Source organism: Arabidopsis thaliana, chromosome 5, assembly GCF_000001735.4.
Source record: "Arabidopsis thaliana chromosome 5, partial sequence".
Classification (NCBI taxonomy): domain Eukaryota; kingdom Viridiplantae; phylum Streptophyta; class Magnoliopsida; order Brassicales; family Brassicaceae; genus Arabidopsis; species Arabidopsis thaliana.
Genome location: NC_003076.8, coordinates 18779182 through 18800948, shown reverse-complemented (window position 1 = coordinate 18800948; position 21767 = coordinate 18779182). Strand labels below are relative to the sequence as shown.

The following is a 21767-nucleotide window of genomic DNA, read 5'->3' as shown; positions in this document are numbered from 1 at the left end:
ATGGATGTTTAATTAAAATGAATTTTGTACCTCATAGCATATATCTTAACATGCAATATATAAGATTTGTACCAAATCACTCACTCATTTCAACGAATTACTAGGTTTTTACATAGAAATTCATTTTAATTTCGTACGTCTCATGCGTCGTCCGACCACTTATTGATTATGCGTAAGAATTAAGGAACCAACCTAACGAGTGTGATCGTATATATTAGATATTCTCTCTGTTACATGAAGTTTGATTGATGTTTTGAGTTTTGCACACAAATTAAGATAAAATAACTTTTATATTATTGAATTATTACTTTCTTAGTTTAATAATATCACTATTACTTCTCTCTTTTTCTATTGGTCACAAACAAAATTAATAATAATGTTTTTATAAAACATTAAATTTGGTGGAACAAATACAAAATCCAAAACATCAAATAATAAAAAATCAGAGGGAATACAATTTAATACTTGTTAAGGACATTATCCCTTGGAGTATCATGTAAGGGATGTGACGGGTTAGTTGCTTGACAAGTCCATCTTGAGTTCAGGACATGTTGGATCCACTAACCACGATAGTTTAATTATTCCTATTGTATTACTAATTACGTTCGACAATCATTTTCCATAGTCAAAACTTAAACGAGTTACTCTCTCTATTTCAAATTATATAATACTAAAGTGTTTATGTAAATATTATTTATGTTTAAACTAAAATATCATTTGTTATGTAAGTATACGATTCAAACGATGATTAATACAGAATATAAAAGTAAAAATTGGAAGTACTATTATTATATTTTTCTAGATTTTAATAATAAAATAAGGCAAACGGAAAAAAAATTGAAACTTTACTAGTTGAGTGGAGACGGAAATATTGTCGAGTCAGTGTCTCTAACCAGAGACTCGGAAAAAAATCAGTCGCCGGCGATCGAAAACGACAACTCGCCGAACGTCTTTCTCTCTTCTTCAAGCAAACACTTTCACATCTCTCTCTCTCTCTCATATTTATGATGATCGTCTGCTACTAGAGATCACTATAACCAGATCATCTTCTTTATTCGTCGGTTAACGTCTCAATCTCTCTCTGGTAATTTCAAATCTTTAAGATTTTGCTTCTGAAATTTTTCTGAATGGTTTCTTTTAAATTTCTCTTTCGATTTACATAAATTTGCTCTTCTTATTTGGTGTGTCTGCAGTTCGGAAGTTTTGAATAGAGATCGTTAAAAATGGTGGATCCTGGACCAATTACTCCGGGCCAGGTACAATTTCTCCAGAAAACTTGACACTCGAACTGAATTTTCGATTCAATGTTGAGTCGGTTAGGTTGATTTATTCGAAAAGGTTGAGACTTTAACTGGAAGGAATTATGACTGTAGTTTAGTGAAAGACGCCACTTTTAGTAGGAGGAAACCTAAGAGAGTGACTTTTAATCTTCAAAAGTTAGCCTAAAGCATATGACAGGTTCCTTGGTCTCATCAGCATCTTTGACATAGCAAGTATAATGCCTGAATCTTTCACATTTGCATTTTTGGAGGGGATTTACTGAAATCTATATGGAATCGAGAGATTCAGAGATTGAACAAGTTGCAGAGCCTGTGCAAGTAGTATTCCTGTCAATGATGGATATGTTACCAACCCTTACCTGAAACTTTTATGTTACCATTTTTTGAACTAGTATTCCTGTCAATGTTATGGATCATAAAAGCTCAAAATGATCAAAGTTTAAGTGTAGTAAGTACATGAAAACTAAGTCTTTCTTTCTAGTTTTCTAGTAGCCATGAGTCATTTTAGAGTTGGCTTGATACTGATCTCCATCTACAAGATTTAACTTTGTACTTAAATTTTGTAGGTATCTTTTCTTCTTGGAGTAATCCCAATATTTGTTGGTTGGATATACTCGGAGTTACTTGAGTACAGAAAATCTTGGGTTCCCTTGAAACCGTAAGTTTTTGTAATGTGATACTCTCTATAATGTAGCAGAGTTTACACCCTCTCTATTGTGCTCCTCTCTTCCGACTTACTCTTGAAAAAGTGTTGCATTCTTGTTATGCAGTCACTCGGATAATAATCTAGTTGAATTGGGAGACGTAGCAGAGAAGGACGACGACAAAGCTGATCTGTTGGAGGGAGGTCTTGCCCGATCACCATCTGTAAAGTTTCATAATTCATCTATCAGAACAAACATAATCAGGTTGGTGTTACCAGCTCATAAGTTTTCTAGTTTGTTAATTGCAATTCTTCAGCAGTTCTCATGCTAGGGTGTATATAATTTATGACATAACAGGTTTTTGAGTATGGAAGATTCATTTTTGCTGGAACATCGAGCAACCTTGAGAGCAATGTAAGTGAAAATTAACCCCAAGAAGTGATGATGCATTTGTTTGTTATCTTATACTATCATTCATAATCTTGTGTAGGTCGGAATTTGGGGCAATCTTAATATATTTCTATATCTGTGACCGCACAGAATTGCTTGGAGATTCTACCAAGGTACCTATGTCTTTCACCTGCTTTTTCTGTGAACGCAAGCTCATAAGACTTGGTTTCCTATGACAGAATTACAACCGCGACCTTTTCCTTTTTCTCTACGTTCTTCTCATCATAGTATCAGCCATGACATCTCTCAGAAAACACAATGACAAGTCACCCATATCTGGGAAGTCCATTCTTTACCTTAATCGCCACCAAACTGAAGAATGGAAAGGATGGATGCAGGCAAGTTTCTCTTGATTATTCCCAATATGATCATTTCCTTTTTCTGGCCGGTAACTGTATGGAGCTCTTACTGCCGCTGGCTATATACAGTCTCATGACTTACTTTTTAACAGGTTTTGTTCTTAATGTATCACTACTTTGCTGCGGCCGAGATATACAACGCAATCCGTATCTTTATTGCTGCTTATGTTTGGATGACTGGTTTTGGAAACTTCTCTTACTACTATGTCAGAAAGGATTTCTCTGTTGCACGTTTTGCGCAGGTGATACAATTCATTCCACAAAAAGCTCTCGTCATTGTACTTGATAATCCGCATCTAAAATCTTGGTTCTCTTGCAGATGATGTGGAGGCTGAACTTCTTTGTAGCGTTTTGCTGTATTGTTCTCAACAACGACTATATGTTATACTACATCTGCCCAATGCACACTCTTTTCACCCTAATGGTATATGGAGCTCTGGGTATCTTCAGCAAGTACAATGAGATAGGATCGGTGATGGCTCTGAAGATATTTTCATGCTTCCTCGTTGTCTTTTTGTTGTGGGAAATTCCTGGAGCTTTTGAAATATTTTGGGGTCCCTTAACATTTTTGCTAGGTGGTTAGCTTATCCGAAATTGATTGAATTCCCAATGTGGAATGAGATTATTCATAATGGAATTAGAAGAAGTTTCTAATATTTGTATATTACTTGTGAATAACTCCAGGTTACAATGACCCTGCCAAGCCCGATCTTCATCGGCTGCATGAATGGCACTTTAGATCAGGCCTTGATCGCTACATATGGATCATCGGAATGATTTATGCCTATTATCACCCAACTGTAAGTTCTTACTTCCATTTTTTTCCGTTTTTTGTAGTGTCGATGTAATAAACTTCAAAACTTGGGATCATTCTCTAGGTAGAGAGATGGATGGAGAAGTTAGAGGACTGTGAAACGAAGAAAAGACTATCCATAAAGGCCGCTATTGTTACTATTACTGTGCTTGTAAGTCATTTAGTCATCTTTTAGCTTGGTAATTGCACCATTCCCATTGTACAGATTGATATAATTTTCCCGTTTGGTCACATTTTAGGTTGGCTATGTGTGGTATGAATGTATCTACAAGCTGGACAGGACCAGTTACAACATGTATCATCCGTACACATCATGGATCCCCATCACGTCTGTGCATAAAACTCTTTTTTTATTGGTCTTTATATTTGTCTCTTATGTCACTTGCTGAAACTGAAACATGACTCACCATTTGATTTCTGGGTTCCAGTGTTTACATATGCCTTCGGAATTTCACCCACCAGCTTCGAAGTGTCTCATTGACTCTCTTTGCGTGAGTCAACTCGTACTTACATTTAAACTAAAACCTGGTTTGATATGCTTGCCTCATTTCCATGTAAAACTCTTTACATTTCTCTGCGCAGGTGGCTTGGCAAGATCACTTTAGAGACTTACATTTCCCAGTTTCATATATGGCTAAGGTTTGTTTTCTGTGACTTAATCTTTTCCTGGAAGCGTATTTGTTAAATCAAAGACACCAATTTTCAGATCAAACATGCCTGACGGGCAACCAAAATGGCTTCTCTCTATTATTCCGGGATACCCTATGCTCAATTTCATGCTGACAACTGCTATATACGTCCTTGTAAGAAACCGTAACTTCTTCTCTCCCCGTATTTTCTATTAGCAAGCTTTCTGAAACATCTCTATTTGTTCTTGTTCGCCAGGTATCTCACCGTCTCTTTGAACTAACCAACACACTCAAGACGGTTTTCGTACCCACAAAAGACAACAAGCGACTCTTCTCTAACTTCATAGCTGGGATTGCCATCGCTCTTCCACTCTATTGCTTCTCATTCGTTCTTCTTCAGATTCATCGTTAGAAACCGTGAGTCCCCAAATCATTCTCATTGGCCATCCACTCATAAAAAATCTAACGAAAACTTTGTTGATTTCTGTCATTTACAGGCAAAAACAAGTGTTTGTTCTTTGTGTTTCTTCATTGTGGTCGCATCAAAGCAAAGGAAAATAAGTAAAAAGACAAGTTAGTTTTGTTGATCATTTTCTTGTGCACATTCAGCTTCAAAGGACGTTCACCAAAGGCAGAACCAAGAACCGCATAGACCAACATCGCTCAACTACTTTTCTCTATTGCCATACAAAAGCGAAGTAATTGTCTCCGATTTAAAGTTTTCAATTTTTTGTGCTATATTCTTTAGATTTTGTTTTGTAAGGATTAAGCAAACAATATGTAGTTCGTCCAAAAATGTATAGTGATGTTAAAGAATTATATGAAATTGCAAAGTTTTAAAGAAGAATTCATTCTCAACAGTCACTGACATGGTTTTCTATCAGTCTAGTCTTGCAATTTCTGCGGTTCGCTAGCCGAGAATGGAAAACATTACCCGGGGAGATGAAAATGTAATGACTCTAGTTTTCACAGCTATTACTTGGCAAGTCTACACAATTGTCTTGTGTGGCATTGATCTTTGAGTCATCTTCTGTGTTCTCGATAACCGTCGTGAGATTGCCTATTGTCCGATACTAGCAGTGGTATTGTTTCATGATTAAATGGAAGGGACAAACGTCATCTCCATCATGATGACAAAAACTTGACGAACCTTATTCCTGATCTGCCTGCAATAAGAAACTATAGTATCCATGTGTAGCCTAATGCATTTGTATATGAAAAAGTTCATCAAAACCAAATTTCAACCTTATATAAAACAGAAATACATAACGAAAAGCAAAATCAGAACGTTTTACGTCCAAAGTATTCAACCTTCGTAACAGAGTTTGGCAAAGTCGAAAAAATGTCATCAAAAAAGCTTTGCTGCTAAACTTCTCGATCCTCGTTACGATCTTCTCGAAATGAATTCGCTTTGCCTCTAAGTTTCATCAGATGTGTAAGAATCTCGTTCATATCAGGTCGATCTTCAGGTCTAGAGCTTGTACAGAACAAACAAAGCTTCAGAAAGTCTTCAATAGCCTCTTCCTGTTTCAGAGAAACAATAGAGTCCCCGAGTTCCATATCAAGAACCCTAACCATCCCTTTTCTTCCATTTCCAATCGATTTCTCCACCAATTGGCGCAAAGTCATGTCTTGTGAATCTTCATCATTCAACGAAGTTGGTCTCTGTTTCGTCATCAGCTCCATCATTATGATCCCGAAGCTGAATACATCGGCTTTTGTTGTCACTTTCCTCATATAAGCAAACTCTGTTCATGAAAAATAAGAGTGTATTTCAAGTAAGTCGATGGCATAATTAGGGTTTTGAAAATTAAGTGTTGTGAGTAATTTACCTGGAGCTAAGTATCCAATTGTACCCTCGAAGGCTGATGTTGAAGCTGTGGTGCTTCCATCTTCGCGGAAACCTAGAATCCGAGCAGTTCCAAAATCGCTTACGTGAGCAACGCGGTCACTGTCAAGGAGTATATTAGCTGGCTTCAGATCACAATGAACGATGGGAAAACCATATCCAGAATGAAGATAATCGATTCCGCTTGCGATATGAACACAAAGATCGATTTTTTCTAAAAGCGACCCAATCGGTGCTGCAGAGCCGTGAATGGTGTCCTCCAAGTTTCCATTCTCCATAAATGGAAGCACTAAAGCTTTCGTTTTGCCGCTTTCCCACGCAAACCCTAAGATCTTCACCAGGTTTCGATGTTTTAGTTGGCTCAATGTTTTAGCTTCTGTGTAGAACCACTTGTCTGATTCTGCAGAGAATTCCTTTAGATTCAATACTTTTACTGCAATCACTGTCCCATCTTCTAGCTGACCTTTGTACACTGTGCTTAAGCTGCTTGAGCCAATGATGTTGGCACTGTTGAATGAATCTGTTGCTTGCTCCAACTCTTTTGGTTCAAATCTCTTCAGTTTCAGAGCTGAATCCAAATCCGGTAATGAGGACTCTGATGAATTTTCAATCTTTTTTTCTTTTTTCTTGCAACAGGTTAGAATCAGAACAAGAAGCAGGACAAGAAGAAGAGCCGCGGCTGATCCAAGAATAATCAGGATGACTCTGGTTCTCTTCGAGAAGTGGCTCGACTTCTGCTTGATCGTACATGGCTTGAGAGGCTTCTTGCTACCACAGAGATCTGTGTTTCCCATTAGATCAGAGGCGTTGATGTTTTTGAACACCCCGGATTCAGGAACATGGCCTTTGAGGTTGTTTGAAGCTAGTTTGAGATGTTTCAGAGTCGAAAGATTGGCGAGACTCTCTGGAATTTCACCAGTGAGATTGTTACTAGAGAGATCCAAGGAGACCAAATGCGTCATGTTCCCGAAGCTCTGAGGGATTTCTCCAGAGAAACTGTTCCTTGAAAGGTTCAAGCTTATGATCATATCCATGCCTTGGAAGACTTCATCTGGTATATGACCCGAGAGATTGTTCTGCGAAAAATCCAGTGTGAACACATTTTTGCAGGCCTGTAAAGATCTTGGAATAGACCCAGAAAAGAGATTGTTTGAAAGGTCGATTTCTTGAACCATTTCAAGCTTTCCAAGCTCCTTTGGGATGGTTCCAGTCAACAAGTTGTTTGAGAAGTTGAGGTAAAGCTGCATGTTTTTCAAAGAAGCTAACAGCTCTCCAGGGATGGTTCCAGTGAGAAGATTGTCGGAGATATCGAATGTGTTGAGAAGCGAAAGCGACTTAAGGCTTGCAGGGATAGACCCGTTGAATTTGTTTCCTTGAAGACTCAAGTAGGTAAGCGATTCAAGCTTGGAGAACAAGGCAGGAATTTGACCTGAGAATTTGTTGTTGGAAAGATCAAGAACTGAGAGTAGCTTCATATCAAACATTTCTTCAGGAATTGGACCTTCAAGATCATTTGAATACATCCTTAGCCCCTGGAGGAGAGTGAGATTCGACATCTCTCTCGGGATTCTCCCTGTGAAACCATTAGAGTGAAGGTACAAGATATTCAAATCTTTCAGATTCCCGATTTCTCGAGGAATCGGTCCAGTGAGAGAGTTATATGAAACTTGCAAAATCCTGAGTTTTTGAAGCTTCCCAATTAATGGCTTGAGAGTTCCTGTTAAGTTGTTATCTGCCACACTAAGAGTTTCCAAGTTTGAACAGTTGAAGATATCATCTGGAATTTCACCGGTGAAATGATTCCTCCCAATAGAAATGAACGTAAGATTCATCCTTCCGAAACCCCGCGGGATCTCGCCAGTCATTTGGTTGTGAGACAGGTCCAGGAGTTTAAGACCGGTGCAGTTACTTATGCTGGAAGGTATTGGTCCGGTAAGAAGATTGTCGTGCGCTGAAAGGTTCCGAAGGTTTGTAAGAAGCCCTAGATCCGCCGGGAGCTCACCGGAAATATTATTGAACCCCACCGTTAGGACTGTCAAGTTCCTCAAGTTTGTGATGGACTGTGGAAACTCTCCTGTGAAGTTGTTGGAATGAAGTGTGAGGACTTCAAGTGACTCAAGAAAACCGATTTCTTCTGATATCGGTCCAACCAAATGGTTTTCTGATAACCCCAAATGGGTTAACTGAGTTAACCGGAACAATGAAGATGGAATTGAAGAAGTAAGTTTGTTCTTGTATATCCGGAGTGCTTGCAGCTGAACCAAATTCCCTAATTCAGCTGGTATTTTCCCGGTTAACTGGTTATCGTAAAGCTCAAGTTGGACCAAGCTCGAGCAGTTTCCGATCTCAGCTGGTATATCTCCTTCCAACAAGTTTTCAGTTAAAACGAGAGACTGTAAGTTCAAGAGATTTCCAAAATCTCTCGGTATTTTTCCGGTTAACTGGTTACCACTCAGGTCTAAATCCGTTAAATTAGCCAGAGTACCAATTGATACCGGAATCGAACCAGTTAAATGGTTACCAGCTGCTACAAACATTTGGAGATGAACCAAATCTCCTAAGCATTCTGGTATTTTCCCGGTTAAGTTGTTGTAATCAAACCCAATCAATACCAAAGAACTGGTTTTGCAGATTTCCTCAGGAACATCACCGGACAACAAATTATTTCTAAGATCAAGATAGAAAATATTCTTAAGCTCCCAGATTCCAGAAGGAATCGAACCAGAGAAATAGTTTAGGTACAGAATAAGCTGGTTAAGCTCGGTTAACTTTCCTATTTCAGCCGGTATTTTGCCGGTAAAACTATTTGAAGTGAGATCAAGAACCTGGAGATAGGTGAGATTCGCTATGGCTGGAGACAGAACACCTTCAAGTTGCTTCTCCAGCAAGGAAACCGAGACTACATGTCCGGTACTATCGCAGGTGATTCCGGTCCAATTACAGTGTCGTAACGAACCGATGATGGTCCAATCTGATAATACTCCTAAAGGGTCGTTGGAAATACCATTCTTGAAGGATTTCAAAGCTTCGATCTCTGGTTCAAAGCTCTGTTTCGCTAGTGCAATGCCAAAGAAGAAGAAGGTGAGAGTTAATATCAAAAAGGTCTTTGAGAGTAACTTCATGGTTTAGACTTTAGAAGAGTTGAAATTGTGGAGAAGATATTATGAGAGAATTAATTATCTGGATATAAATCTATAGACGAAGTCATATGTTTATATATAAGCATATGCCGCAAGAAGATATAGATTTGAGGGATCATGTCACGGATGTGAAAAGGCCAAGACGCAATATAAGTTTCACTATTCACATAATTGGTAATTCTGTCAAGTTGCATATAAAGGCACTAAATGTATTCCCACTTCATAGTCATGCACATGCTTATATGCTTGTATTATATATCATATTCATTTAATCTCACAATGTATGTACTATGTAAGCCATATTCATGGGACCAGAATATGTAGTGACTACTTACTTACTAGTTTGTGTTAGTATCATTTTCCATATCTTATTTATGTAGTTTTTTTCCGATTTAGTTTTGAGCGATTGATTGATAACATATACAAAGTAGTTTTGACAAGGCGAAATCACTTTAATCTGCCTCCAAACGTTCTAGTCAAACTCAGATATACCACTAGAATGAAAACAATATGTTCTAGTCGTTAATTTATATGATTTCTTATAGTATATAATACATATGAAACTCACATTCTAGCTGTTTTTATGCTAAAAACAAACAAAAATGGAGTTTGAGAAATGAAAAATAAAAACCTTTTTGTTATTGGTCAAAAGAGTAGCAATCGTTGAAACTGAAATGATTGGTACTCAACATAGTATTTGACTATTGATTAAATAACATAACAATTATCATATTTTTTTCTTTCTAAATATTTGGTTTTAGGTCTAATCAGTTTAATTCATTAACACGTCTTCAAAGCTCTGACTATCAAAAGCTCATTAGCTGTCTTGATGGAATTTGTTTTATCAACAAGTTGTGTTCTGTACAAACAATCTGCCAAACATTTTATTTATCTTTCAACAAAAAGCAAAACAAAATTCAATTTTTGTTCAGATAGAAATATTACTCCTATGATCACAATTCACAACTTCTTAATATATGATTTATGGCTTTTCACATTGGACAAATGAATGGAAAAAAATAGGCGATTTAAAATAAAAAGATTATATTTTTAAAAAAGATTATGGATTTTGTATTGACTAATGACTATTGAGGAATCTGGTCATATATGATATCAGTTGATTTGGACAACCTCATCTTGACCCATTAGTATTTCAAAATTTCCATTAATTAAAAACAAAAAAAAAAATCAATTTTGTCTTCAAGATGCATGCACTGTTCTTACTTGGAGTTGACCCATATAATTCCATATCATGTTTACTTGAAGACTTGAAAGTTGACCCGTTAGACAAATAATGAATATCATTAGGTTGGGTCAAAATATTTAGAATGTCCGAAAAGGGTTTATATTGATTTTAAAATAAAGATGAACAAAGGAGTCAAAGAAAAAAACAAATTGACAGCTGTGGGATTTGAACCCACGCCCTTTCGGACCAGAGCCTAAATCTGGCGCCTTAGACCACTCGGCCAAACTGTCACATTATTACATTAAGCATGTGATTGTATTTATACTAATGTTTTAATTATTGAAAAGAAATAATCCTCGTCTTGTTGTTTTTCTTTTTAATATTTCTTAGAGCAAAGTCTTTTGCGTTTTGACTATATCTTATGGACAATCATATAAAAGTTATTTTATTTCTTTGAATTATTCGTATCAGTTTTTTTAATAAAATGTGAATTTCTATTACCATAGGAACATTGTTCATATATAATAACTTTTATATGATTACCTATGGTAATAGACAAGTCTGCAAAGATATAAGGAGATTGCCCAAACCGAAGCATTATCATGTGCCAAATTTCCTTTGTAAAGAGACAATGTAGAAGTAAGTGATTCCTTGTTTCTTCACACAGAACTGTTACATTGCTCAATGATAGATTTAACATTTAAGATGTTAATAGCAAAAAGAAATTTTTTAAATGGGATGATTGATTAAGGTGCTCGCGAGAACAAAGTAGATTATATACAAGAAGTTTGATCACTACAAGTTATTATGATTTGTGACGGATTTTCACTACATAATATTACTTAACGATATATATCATATCTTTACATAATATAACAATGTTATTAAATACGGCTTAGGAGGTGGTTAGGCTCTATGTAGGTTACATACTCCGATTTTAAATTGTAGTGTAGTTTACGCGGTTTTAAAATTTGGATGTCTAATAACACTTACAAAATTTCATATTTTCTCTATATTCGAATTTATAGTTCAAGATTCAGTAATTTATTTTGGTTAGTTAAACAAACGTTAATGACAATTACATAGTAGGTTTTATGATGTCCTTTAGCCAAAATAAAGTTTGATGTTTTTCAGGCTTTACTAAGGAATTACGTATAATTTGTATCTTATTTTGAAAAAACAAAAAATTAGTTTTTATTTTCAAAAAAAGTTATATAGTAATTTTTGCCTCGTGGCTGGTACGCATATTTGGCGCGTGTAAATTATCATTTTAAAATAATATTTTTGTATATAGAATGAAATCCAGAGGTAATAGATATATGCCATAGTAACACCCCATTCATATTTTTTTCTTAATTTTATTTAATTCAAGATAAGTACTACTAAATGTAACATAGTTTTGACATCATGTATTACGTCGCAAACGAGGAATTATCTAAAATATTGTCCGAATTTAGTTCTAATATCATCTTTTGACAGAAAGTTTTGATAAAACATGTTGAATATGACTTTTCTAATAAAGAAATTAATGGTAATAGTTGAAAATAAATACATGTAAAAAGAAATTCAAATATTTTAGTGGAAAGAAATTACCAACATAGATAGACATTTCATTATGTATTGAACAAATTTAACCCGATCCATCTATAAAACGGAGTAAAAGTACTAACCATAACAACAAAAACAACAAAAATCTCTCTAACAAAAAAATGGTTAGGCATTTCAGGAAGACTGATACACTTGCGAGGCTATGTAGTATCGATGCTGGTGTCTTGATCAACCCCTCCACAGATGTTAGTGCTAGGAGAGTAAGATCTTCAACAAGGCAAACTAGGATTCTCAAGAATCAAGCCAAACTTGATAGTCTCATGGCAGAATTGGAACAAATCAAAGCGTATGAGAAGGTATGTGTCTCAAATTTAACATTCTTTATAAGTTACTTTATGTTAAAACTACATTTTATTATATAGAGAATGTTTACAACCTTGAAAGAATCCCGATTTAAAATACAATTGAACCAACAAATTTTAACCAACCCCTAGGACTAGGATTGGATCTTGAACCCAAATTTATCACATTATCCAATTTAGAGTTTTATTTATTGTATGACATTATTATTTAGTGCCTTTATATATTATTTTTGTTGTGTTTTATGTCTACCAAACATTATTATTATTTTGTAAATTCCAGGTTTTGAGGAAGGGGCAAGAACAGAACATCAAAAAGTACAATAGGAAGGAGATTTCAGATCTAAAGTTGGAGGACTTGGTTGTTTTTCAGAAAAAACTCGAAAATCTCCAAGATGATTTAAAGAAGAAACGTGTAGAGCTGGAGGCTTCGTTGTCTCTATAGTGTCTCTCGAAGAAGAGGGTGGAGTTATCTTCCCTACAGAAAAACAAATAAGTTTTGGCCTAAATTATTCGGAACTATTCAAATAAAAAGATATAATCCCTTATCTATTGTCGCTCTTTTTTTCCTTAAAAAAATTATCAAACAATTTTGGTTATTCGAGGTGAAGGAAGTTATGTCATTCATCTTTTCAGTCATCTTTTAATAATAAAATAAGTTTTGTTTAAATAATTTAGAATATATGCAATCATGTCCATTAAAGCTTGGCATATAAATGTCCCATGAGTTTATGGTTGGATTATGTGTTTACTACATAAATCTCGAATATATCGTTTCATATAGTTGAGTAAAAATAACTGATATAGATTTTTAGATTAACGTTCTTCTCCTCAAGGGCCAATTCACAAGCAACCTAATACATAAAGGAAAAGCCTCTTCTTTGCTGCAAAATCAAGTTAACCCTCCACCCAAAAGGTTATGAAGCTGTTTATGTGAGGGCCAAACCACAATCTGAGACAAGAACACTGGCCAACTTCTTGGATGGGACAGAGCTTCATCATATGTCCTCATTCCCTGTCATTTCAAAGACCTAATTCAAATGTGATTGTACAAAAATCCCCTTCCTATACACTTTTCTTATTCCCTAAAGCTAAAACCATTATTTTCCATCCAATGAATGTGCAGAAAATTTACTACACCCATTGGCCAAGGATCATGAGAGCTGAAACACGCAAAAAAGCTGGGAAATTCTATCCAAAAAAATTTGGACCATTTCTCGATTTATGCGTGTCATCCTTGCGCAGGGGCCATGCTAATCTTCTCTGTATCGTTCCAATTTTATCAGATGTCCCCGAAGGGACAATCTCTTAGTCGACTCTACCAATATATAAACAGAGCTTCTATTTTCAACTGAACGATGTGGGATGTTTTTGACATCGTTTACAGCTTAAACGGGCTCGTTTATTAAAAGCCCTCTTCTTTCGATCCATCAACATTATTGGCCTTAAGTAAAACAAGCCTCTTTATGATTGAGAAAACGCCGTCGTTGGTGCACCAGAGAGAAGAAACAAAACAGCTAGCGTTAGATAAACTTTAAAATTGTTTGCATCCTCATTTGTCTGTCAGGCTGCAGTAGTTTGGATTAAGAACGAAACTAACTGTAAGAGATCTTTGATATTTAATCCAACTAAACATGGATATACAATCTATCAGAAAATTTCGAAAAACCTTTGCGAGAGTAGTTGCCTTTAAAACTTCAAAATCATGTATCAAAAACAAGAACAAATAAGCTATCAAGGCTGCTCCTTTCGAACTCTACCACCGAGATGAGGCTGTGGGTGTATTTGGAGATTGAGGTTGGGAAGTGGCGGTGCATTAGGAAGAGAATAAAGCTCCTGAATAACTTGGGGAAACTCACTAAGACCAACAATACCTCCAATGGGTTGGTTTAAACGGTTTTGACCTACAAATGTAACTAAAGGCTCTGTTCCAATCCCGGAATGCTGCATCTGAATCGAACTCTGCATAATCTGATATTTTATTGGATAATGATGATATGGGTATGGAAGAGACAGCCATGTTTCTGCTTCTAATCTTCTAGGAGACACCAATACGTTTTTATTCTTCTTGTTACTTGTGCTACACGTTTTCGTCTCGTCACTTCTTCTCTTTGTTGCCATATTCTTCTGCTGTTTTTTGTCTAACACCTGCTGATTCAAGGAAGATAAATTTGCTAAGAAATCAACACAGAAGAAGCAAAACTAGTACATAAGATAGAATTATAAAGACTTTTAACAATACCGAAGAACCAATATTCACAAATGGAACTGAAGCAAGCTCCTGCAAAATTTAAACAGATTTTCATATATATTGTTTAACAAAACTTGTGAAATCAGAGCAAAGGGTGAAGATGATATTAGTAATGACCTTTGACATCGTAGCTTCTTCTGTACTCAAACTATCATCTACACTCTTATCAACGCCCTCTTTGTCCTCTTCATCATCACACTTCTTCTCTTCAGCTCTTCTACAAGACGATAGGCTCACGATTTCATCATTAAGAGTTTTCTTTTTGGCCTTCTCACCCTTATGTTTTTGATGATCATCTCTCATATTCACCTCCGTGTGACAAGAAATAGACGAATCAGATACAAATGGCTCAGAAACAACCGATTCTGACTCTTTCACGGATGGTTCAGCAGCCACAGAAACATGACGGAAAGAGCCGACGTAATTGAACGAATCTCTCAAATAAATATCAAGAGGTTCCTCGATATATCCCACAAAGTTCGGAGTTCTCCAAAACAAGTCGAGGGAATCAAAACCAGCAACAGAATCTTTAAAAGAAAGGTCAAGAAGAGGATACTTAGAAGTTTTCCCCTTTAGATCACTTTGATTAGCAACAGCAGATTCTAAATCTTTCGCTGGTGATTGATGCTCCATAGCATCAAGAGGTGTGGAGCTCACTCTGAGTTCTTCGCCAATCCCAAACCTGACTATGGAATCAAGATTATCCTTGAAAGTTTCCAACTTTGGATCACCTTCTTTGGAGGGTTTAAAAGGTGGAACCCTAACCATGGATTGAAATGAACGAGTAGAAAGGGAATGAGAAGAATCACTTTAAGGAATAGTAAACGAACGTATAAAGGCACTAACTTCGAGGTTTAGTCAGTATAACAAAATTAAATATTGCGTTGGTTAGACCGTTAGGGTTTAAGCCTGTACAGTAACTTCATTTAATTACTACAATAAAATATCTATTTTGTTCGGTTTATTCCGGTTTTGATACAGTTTATTGGACCCCCATTGATTAGTTACAGAGGTTATCCAAGATTCGATCACAACAGCAACAACAACAAAAATCTTAACCTTCGCTAATGGCTCTAAATGATTATGAAGTATTAAGAATTTAACTTTATAAAAACAAAATATTTTCGTTATCACAATAAACGAATATAAATGGACTAAGTTCATTATTGGATGTCTAATTTCTATTTGCTCTTTTTCTTCGTTCTTGTTAACCCTTTCTTCCATATATAGATGTTTGTTCAGTATGTGAAATTCATAAAGACAGTAATAATGTATTACCATGTTGTTGTTGTTCTTCGGCAAAAGTCTTTGCTATATTACATTTTCTATGTCTTTTTGACGAAAACCGCAACTAAATTTTTTCTTACCAAACTCTTTTGTATGTTATTCTTTTTATATCCATTGGATCAATTTAACGACGACTCAAAAAATTTCAAACATTTTTTTTTTGTAAAAATGCATAATCCTATGTTTGACGCATTTAAAGACACACCATGTTTTATAATTTGTAACCTTTAGGCGATCATCTCATATGTTTTTATAACTTATTTACAATAAGTTGATATAAAACAAAATTTAACATAGTAGTCGATGTACACATAAACTTTGAAAACCAAAGTATGAAATTTATGCAATAGCCATTAGAAAAAAATATCTTTTAATTATGAGAAAATCCGATTAAAATATAAAATAACAACATAAGTTCCTTCCATTGATATTAAAATAATCCCAAATTATTCTGTAAATATGTAATGGGAGAAACAAGCGACAAAGTGATCATATATGATCCATGATAATGAATTTATATGTTACTAATTTCTAATTAAAAATAATTCTGGATGATCATCGTTTTAGACGAGTTAGGATCCCTCTTCGCGATCATTTTCTTCACAATTTCTTTCATAATGAATATATCTTTAATTTCTTCTGTCATGTCGTCCAAATGCATCACGCTCTTCACGAAATTAAAAAGGGAAACTTAGAAAACAATTTGCAGACCAAAATAAACATATATAATAAGAAAAAAAATGTTAAACACTACTAACCTTTGGGTGAAGAGCTTCAAGCTTTTTACTGAACTCAATCAATTCCTCCAAGTGTATGTCTTCAGACTCCTTTTCTCCAATGAACACTTTCATCCTCATTTTCAAACCCTATATTTTTAAGAAGTTATAATTAATGTTGTGTAGACATATAAAAAGAAAAAACAAAAATTAACCAACATTTTACCTTCAAATCTTCCTTTTTTCCTACTTCCATTTTAATATCAAATTCGTCGTTTTGAGGCATGGAAATCCTAGCCTGCATTTCTCCAATCTTAAACTTGACATATTCGTTCAGAACTACAAGATCTTTGGCTGGCTGTATCATGTCTTTCCAAGGAATCTTTTCCAACTTCTACACAAATCAATTAAAAAATAGATTTTTATAAACATAAACAATAAATTTAAAGAGTGATAAAATGAGCACTACTTACCTTCAACTGTAGACTTTGGATATCTTCAAGCTTCTTCTCGAACTCAATTAATTCTGTCAAGTTTAGATCGTCAATCTCTTTTTCTCCAATAACATTTTCCATCCTCTTCTCGACAGCCTAATTTTTAACGATAATCTTAATACTTGTAGACAAAAAAAAGTATATAAAAATATAGAATCAATTCAAATAAAGACTTACCTTCAGCTCTTGTCTTCTTTGCTCGAGCTCCATCACATTTTCGTACCCGGGTATAAGCTTCAAAGTGGTAGTTTCCTTAGTGCTCATTTCTCCATGATCCATTTCTTGATTTCTTCTTGGAATGAAGAAGACACAAGAGTGGAAACTTTTATGTCTAGGTCTTTCTTTTGTTAATTTTTCTGCAAAGTTCTCCCTCTATTTATAGATGTGGTGTGTCAGGTGGGTTAATAACACACACACACGATACTTAATTTTTCAACTTGTACACAATTTATTATAATAAAACAAAAATATTTCATTTTATCTACTACCATTGATGGGGGTTTTAAGTATTTTCTTTTTGAAAGTAGTAGATATATGTATATATTATATGTGATTTTTAATGCATATATTGAAGAGAAAAATCACTTCAACAGAAAATACGTGTGGATGGACGGACTTATAATAACTTAACAGATACATTTAGCGTGAATGGATGAACTTTTTGATACATTTAGTAATTATATTTGAATACGTTGTTGTAACTGAACGTACGTGGTAAGCTTTTATTAAATAGAAAAAGAGTTTACACATTTTAAGACATTTATGAAATTGTATATATGTTGTTACTCAAACGCATATACGCTCTTATAAGCTTATTTAAGTTATGTTGGTACGTAAGCTTATATAAGTTATGTCATTTTGTGTTGATGTTGCTCTTTACATAGGTCTTTGATTTTATCTTTTGTTTTTATTAATAGTAATACCACCAATGTCCCGATTAGGAAGCTCTAGAACATTATAGTAATTTGTCACAAATATTTCAACTGACTGAATTTGATTTTCTCCATCTAATGCCAAAATTTTGGCTCTATTTGCCAAAGAGAAATGAGAAATTAATTTATTTTCATAAATATTGTTGAAATGAAGAAGAGTATTTGCTAGAGTTTACGACGATAATTCTTTTAGAGGTAGAAGATAATAAAGTGAAAACCCTTTCGACAGATGTATAATGTATTGTGCCAAGTAAGTGACAAACGCATTAAGTTAAATGTCTACTCATGAATTGGTGTTGTTCTACGTCAAAAGTCTTTGCTTTAATTTTTCACCATCTTTATTTTCTTTTTTGTTAATAGTAATACCACAAATGTCCCGATTAAGAAACTCCAGTACACAGTTTTATTGAAAAGTTATAAATCTATTTTACTACTTTATAATATATTTTGTTATGAAAACAACTGTAATTTGTTTTGCAACGGACTGGATTTAAAGTTCCATGGAGATTTGTATTATAATCCCAAATTTTCCATTTAGAGAAAGGGAAAATAAATTGGCTTTCTAGATCCCCAATTGTTTAAGTGAAGAAGAGTACAAAATCATAATTGGAGTTCAAGATCCCTAAACATTCTTGATCGTTGTTCCTCACAATTTGGTTCTACAATCTGAATACTTCTGAAATGTAACTGCTTTTGAAAGTTTTAGACTATTTGGTTCACTTGATTTCATATGTTCATTACGCATTTTACTCTTTTCCGTCTTTTATACAAGGAAATATTTTATAAAGTTTGGAAGGATGTCCCTGATGTGTATTCACATGATTGGAAGGATGATTCTGATGTTTTATACATACAAGGTATATAAACTTGATATAAATAGATACATATTCAAATTTTCCGTGTTGAAAATGAAATTCATCAACATTCTTTTAAAATAAACTTACAGAAAAATTCATTTAAAAAGACATTTCAGGACGTATATACATAATATTTTGTTCAATAAGCAAATCAAAAAGTTAAACAGTGGAGTTTGTTCAACAGACAGATGTAATGAGAATTGATGAAAGAAAACAAATTATTAATTTAATTAAGATTTATTAACTAATTATGAGAATCGTATTTTGGAAAGAAAGATAAACAACTTCCTCCATTATTACAACAATAAACCCCAAATTATATATTGCATAAAAGCTTTGAAGGAAGAAATAAACGAGAATTTGATAATATATGATCCATAATGGTTATGATCATCATAAATACATATATTACCAATTCTTCCTATCCATAGAACGTGAGATCTTCTGTGACGAGGAAGCTGGGTTGAGCATATTGTCAATATCGATTCTCTTGATCATATCCTGTATTTTTTCCATCTTTAGACGTAGAAAAACTTTTCGATATTTGGTAATGACATCTTCGTTTTTTTCAACGTAAGGGATCAACCTCTTTTCCAAATCCTGAATTTTATAGTAAAACAAACAAACTAATTATTGTTTTTTTTTGTGTACAGAAGAATTGAAAAAGACGAGAAACATATAAAGTTATTAGAGCATTAACACAAACACTTACCTTGACTTGATCTTTATCAACATTCGTTGATGTATTAACACGATCGAGTTCGGCAACAAGCTCGAGAAACTGATCAGCCTTTGTAGAAGCCATTTCTGAAAAATTGCTTTTTGTGTAGCAGAAAATATATCGAAAGAGGTTTTTGTCTAAACTTTTCTTTGCTCTTCGTCTTCCTTCTTGGTAATGTTTTCGTCTCTAGTTATAGATGTATAATGTATTGTGTCAAGTAAGTGACAAATTAAAGCATCATGTGAATGTGAAAATGCTTTCGTCATCAGATGTATAACTGACAAATTATTAAAGCATTAAGTTATTTGTCTACTCATGTTGATGTTGTTCTATATCAAAAGTCTTTGGTTTCTTACCATATTAATCTTCTTTTTTATTAATAGTAATACCACAAATGTCCCAATTAAGAAACTCCAGTACACAGTTTTATTGAAAAGTTAAATATGTTGTCTATTTGGTAAATGTTATTAATGAAAAAAATAACATGTTAATTTTTCAACGGACTGAATTTAAAGTTCCATGGAAATTTACATTCTCCATTTTAATTTGGTAAATGAAAAATAATTTGAGGTTCAAGAATCACATCTGTTAAAGTGAAGATGAATGTACAATCATGACCTTGTTAACAGTTAATCACCTTCATGAAATGAAGTTTAAGAAAAAATATTATTTACTAGTAAGTGGCAGTAACTAGAATTTTAATCAAAACAATTAAGAATAAATAAACAAACCCTAGCGACCAATCGTGTAGTTCTTCTTATTTTTAAATTCCAATTTGGTTCAGCTTTGTTTAACTGTTTGGGCCTCAAACTTTCCTTCATGGGCTTCAATTATTCCAATATTGTAATGTATGTCTTCCATTAAAAAAAACTTGGGCTGTGTGTATATAAATTTAGCAGAAATAAACAATCTTTTTCCGATCAATCTGACGTTAAAAAAATTCGTAATTTTATACATTCCTAAGAAGTAAGAATTAGGATAATCATTTGAAACTAAAAAAGAATAAATTCAGTAAAAACAACTGGTATGTATATATAAAAACAAATCTATTATCTATATAAAGGAGTTAAAAAATATATCCACGAAATTCTTTGGAGAAACAGAGTGCTCCCACGTCAGAACACCTACGTTGATATCATGGAAACGCGCTTCGAATCTATGACTGTGAAAACTACCAAAATACCCTCAACTTTAGCTTGTATAAAAAATAAACTCTTCGAAGACTTTATTATAACAACAACACCTGAAACAAAAACAGAACCCTAATTCTTTGTTACATTTTGGTTTTTGAAGCAGCTCAAAATTTTGAGAAGATGATGAGAAAAGGGAAGCTTTCGATATGGAAGACGACTAAAGAAAGGACGAGATTGAAATTTTTGGGACTTGGAGGAGGGCTAAAGTGGAAGAGATTGAATCTGAAGATGACGTTTTTGGAAACTTTGAGATACAGAATCATGTCTATCATCGAGGCTATGGTTTTGGTATCCAAGCTTGCTTTCTTCTTCCTCTGTTGTGGTTGTAAATTCTAACAAAAGTTAGTTTTGATTTTTTTGTAACTCTGTTTTTTTTTGTATATCTAGTTTATTTGTAAAATTTGTTTTTTCATTCCTTCAATTCAATATGAAAGTTTCTTATTCATCTCTGTGTTTGTGTTTTTTTAACTCTGTTAGTATAGATAACTCAAAACTGCAAATTTTATCATCATTAACAAAAGGAAGAAGAAATTGAAAATTAGGTTTTACGAGAATTGAGAAAAAATTTTTTTTTTTTTGAGAAAACCAACACGTGTTATTCACGTGACGTTCATTCATTAACTTATTTTTTGGGGCTTTGAGTTATTTTTGGGCTGATCAAATTTCATGCAATTTTTTTGTTTGTGTATGAAACTCTAAACTAGAGTTGGTAGTAATAAGTTCTAGTCATCTTGTAATGATTCCAACCAAGTCGATTCTCAAATTTCTCTCAATAGTTTATATAAAGGGTCAAAGTCTTTTTTGGCGGGCAAATTATGTTAGTATAATTTGAGTCAATGTAATGTAGAATTGACTGATACGAACGGATGTTGAATTAGTCAAAAATTCAATGTAGAGTTGTATTTGTAAAAAGTCAAATGTATTTGTACCTACGTAAATAGTGCAAGCCAGTGAGTTTTGGAAGCTATAAAACAATTCGTCGCTTTTGGTCTCAAAGTTATCGGAGAATGTCTACTTCTAGTCTCCTGATTTCGTAGTTTGCCTCAATTTTTGTATAG

At 34.1% G+C, this 21767-nt stretch overlaps 7 protein-coding genes and 2 non-coding genes across 11 annotated transcripts; 3 read left to right on the top strand and 6 right to left on the bottom strand.

Moving 5' to 3' along the window:
• Positions 1–826: 826 nt before the first annotated feature.
• Positions 827–5212, top strand: RWA1 (O-acetyltransferase family protein). 2 transcript variants are annotated; one of them, NM_124004.3, is made up of 17 exons: positions 827–1084; positions 1194–1256; positions 1847–1938; positions 2051–2188; positions 2282–2338; positions 2415–2487; positions 2554–2712; positions 2826–2975; positions 3053–3308; positions 3418–3533; positions 3612–3698; positions 3787–3875; positions 3976–4038; positions 4130–4186; positions 4254–4350; positions 4433–4593; positions 4674–5212. In NM_124004.3, exons 2-16 carry the CDS (start codon positions 1224–1226, stop codon positions 4586–4588), a joined length of 1623 nt encoding a protein of 540 aa, NP_568662.1. In that variant the 5' UTR covers positions 827–1084; positions 1194–1223; the 3' UTR covers positions 4589–4593; positions 4674–5212. The 2 variants fall into 2 exon arrangements, with proteins under 2 accessions (NP_568662.1, NP_001331100.1); NM_001344673.1 differs by having other exon boundaries at positions 834–1084; positions 4130–4350; positions 4674–5023.
• FLS2 (Leucine-rich receptor-like protein kinase family protein) lies at positions 5041–9374 on the bottom strand. Of its 2 annotated transcripts, NM_001344672.1 has the most exons (3): positions 6009–9374; positions 5488–5924; positions 5041–5375 (listed from the first exon to the last, which is right to left on the bottom strand). In NM_001344672.1, the coding sequence occupies exons 1-2, from the start codon at positions 9145–9147 to the stop codon at positions 5542–5544; spliced, it is 3522 nt and encodes a 1173-aa protein (NP_001330009.1). In that variant the 5' UTR covers positions 9148–9374; the 3' UTR covers positions 5041–5375; positions 5488–5541. The 2 variants fall into 2 exon arrangements, with proteins under 2 accessions (NP_001330009.1, NP_199445.1); NM_124003.4 differs by having other exon boundaries at positions 5041–5924.
• A 1187-nt stretch (positions 9375–10561) lies between these two features.
• On the bottom strand, positions 10562–10641 carry AT5G46325. Its single transcript has one exon. It is a non-coding gene; the product is annotated as a tRNA-Leu (tRNA).
• Positions 10642–12038: 1397 nt separating this feature from the next.
• Positions 12039–12863, top strand: AT5G46320 (MADS-box family protein). The gene is made up of 2 exons (NM_124002.2): positions 12039–12255; positions 12542–12863. The coding sequence occupies exons 1-2, from the start codon at positions 12061–12063 to the stop codon at positions 12701–12703; spliced, it is 357 nt and encodes a 118-aa protein (NP_199444.1). The 5' UTR covers positions 12039–12060; the 3' UTR covers positions 12704–12863.
• A 95-nt stretch (positions 12864–12958) lies between these two features.
• Positions 12959–13870, bottom strand: U6-29. Its single transcript, NR_143331.1, has one exon. It is a non-coding gene; the product is annotated as a U6-29; snRNA (small nuclear RNA).
• A 122-nt stretch (positions 13871–13992) lies between these two features.
• On the bottom strand, positions 13993–15277 carry AT5G46310 (WRKY family transcription factor; the record flags this gene model as incomplete). The annotated part of the gene is made up of 2 exons (NM_124001.1): positions 13993–14460; positions 14627–15277. The coding sequence occupies 2 exons, from the start codon at positions 15275–15277 to the stop codon at positions 13993–13995; spliced, it is 1119 nt and encodes a 372-aa protein (NP_199443.1).
• An 885-nt stretch (positions 15278–16162) lies between these two features.
• Positions 16163–17364, bottom strand: AT5G46300 (uncharacterized protein). Its single transcript, NM_124000.3, has 5 exons — positions 17184–17364; positions 16986–17102; positions 16739–16906; positions 16555–16662; positions 16163–16463 (listed from the first exon to the last, which is right to left on the bottom strand). Exons 1-5 carry the CDS (start codon positions 17283–17285, stop codon positions 16332–16334), a joined length of 627 nt encoding a protein of 208 aa, NP_199442.1. The 5' UTR covers positions 17286–17364; the 3' UTR covers positions 16163–16331.
• A 1746-nt stretch (positions 17365–19110) lies between these two features.
• On the bottom strand, positions 19111–19777 carry AT5G46297 (uncharacterized protein). Its single transcript, NM_001344671.1, has 2 exons — positions 19508–19777; positions 19111–19395 (listed from the first exon to the last, which is right to left on the bottom strand). Exons 1-2 carry the CDS (start codon positions 19598–19600, stop codon positions 19204–19206), a joined length of 285 nt encoding a protein of 94 aa, NP_001330911.1. The 5' UTR covers positions 19601–19777; the 3' UTR covers positions 19111–19203.
• Positions 19778–20743: 966 nt separating this feature from the next.
• On the top strand, positions 20744–21159 carry AT5G46295 (uncharacterized protein). Its single transcript, NM_123999.3, has one exon. The coding sequence runs from the start codon at positions 20830–20832 to the stop codon at positions 21043–21045; it is 216 nt and encodes a 71-aa protein (NP_568661.1). The 5' UTR covers positions 20744–20829; the 3' UTR covers positions 21046–21159.
• Positions 21160–21767: the final 608 nt, after the last annotated feature.

Excerpts from the sequence above, each read along its gene's own strand:
- FLS2 (NM_124003.4), bottom strand. The coding sequence starts at position 9,147 with ATGAAGTTACTCTCAAAGACCTTTTTGATATTAACTCTCACCTTCTTC. Across the intron at positions 5,925-6,008 it reads AATTGGATACTTAGCTCCAG|AGTTTGCTTATATGAGGAAA; the intron begins GTAAATTACTCA and ends TTTCATGAACAG.
- AT5G46297 (NM_001344671.1), bottom strand. The coding sequence starts at position 19,600 with ATGGCTTCTACAAAGGCTGATCAGTTTCTCGAGCTTGTTGCCGAACTC. Across the intron at positions 19,396-19,507 it reads TTGATAAAGATCAAGTCAAG|GATTTGGAAAAGAGGTTGAT; the intron begins GTAAGTGTTTGT and ends TATAAAATTCAG.
- AT5G46295 (NM_123999.3), top strand. The coding sequence starts at position 20,830 with ATGATGAGAAAAGGGAAGCTTTCGATATGGAAGACGACTAAAGAAAGG.
- AT5G46320 (NM_124002.2), top strand. The coding sequence starts at position 12,061 with ATGGTTAGGCATTTCAGGAAGACTGATACACTTGCGAGGCTATGTAGT. Across the intron at positions 12,256-12,541 it reads AAATCAAAGCGTATGAGAAG|GTTTTGAGGAAGGGGCAAGA; the intron begins GTATGTGTCTCA and ends TGTAAATTCCAG.
- RWA1 (NM_124004.3), top strand. The coding sequence starts at position 1,224 with ATGGTGGATCCTGGACCAATTACTCCGGGCCAG. Across the intron at positions 2,976-3,052 it reads CTGTTGCACGTTTTGCGCAG|ATGATGTGGAGGCTGAACTT; the intron begins GTGATACAATTC and ends GTTCTCTTGCAG. Across the intron at positions 4,351-4,432 it reads CAACTGCTATATACGTCCTT|GTATCTCACCGTCTCTTTGA; the intron begins GTAAGAAACCGT and ends CTTGTTCGCCAG.
- AT5G46300 (NM_124000.3), bottom strand. The coding sequence starts at position 17,285 with ATGGATCATGGAGAAATGAGCACTAAGGAAACTACCACTTTGAAGCTT. Across the intron at positions 16,907-16,985 it reads TCCAAAGTCTACAGTTGAAG|AAGTTGGAAAAGATTCCTTG; the intron begins GTAAGTAGTGCT and ends TGATTTGTGTAG. Across the intron at positions 16,663-16,738 it reads GAAAAAAGGAAGATTTGAAG|GGTTTGAAAATGAGGATGAA; the intron begins GTAAAATGTTGG and ends TTAAAAATATAG.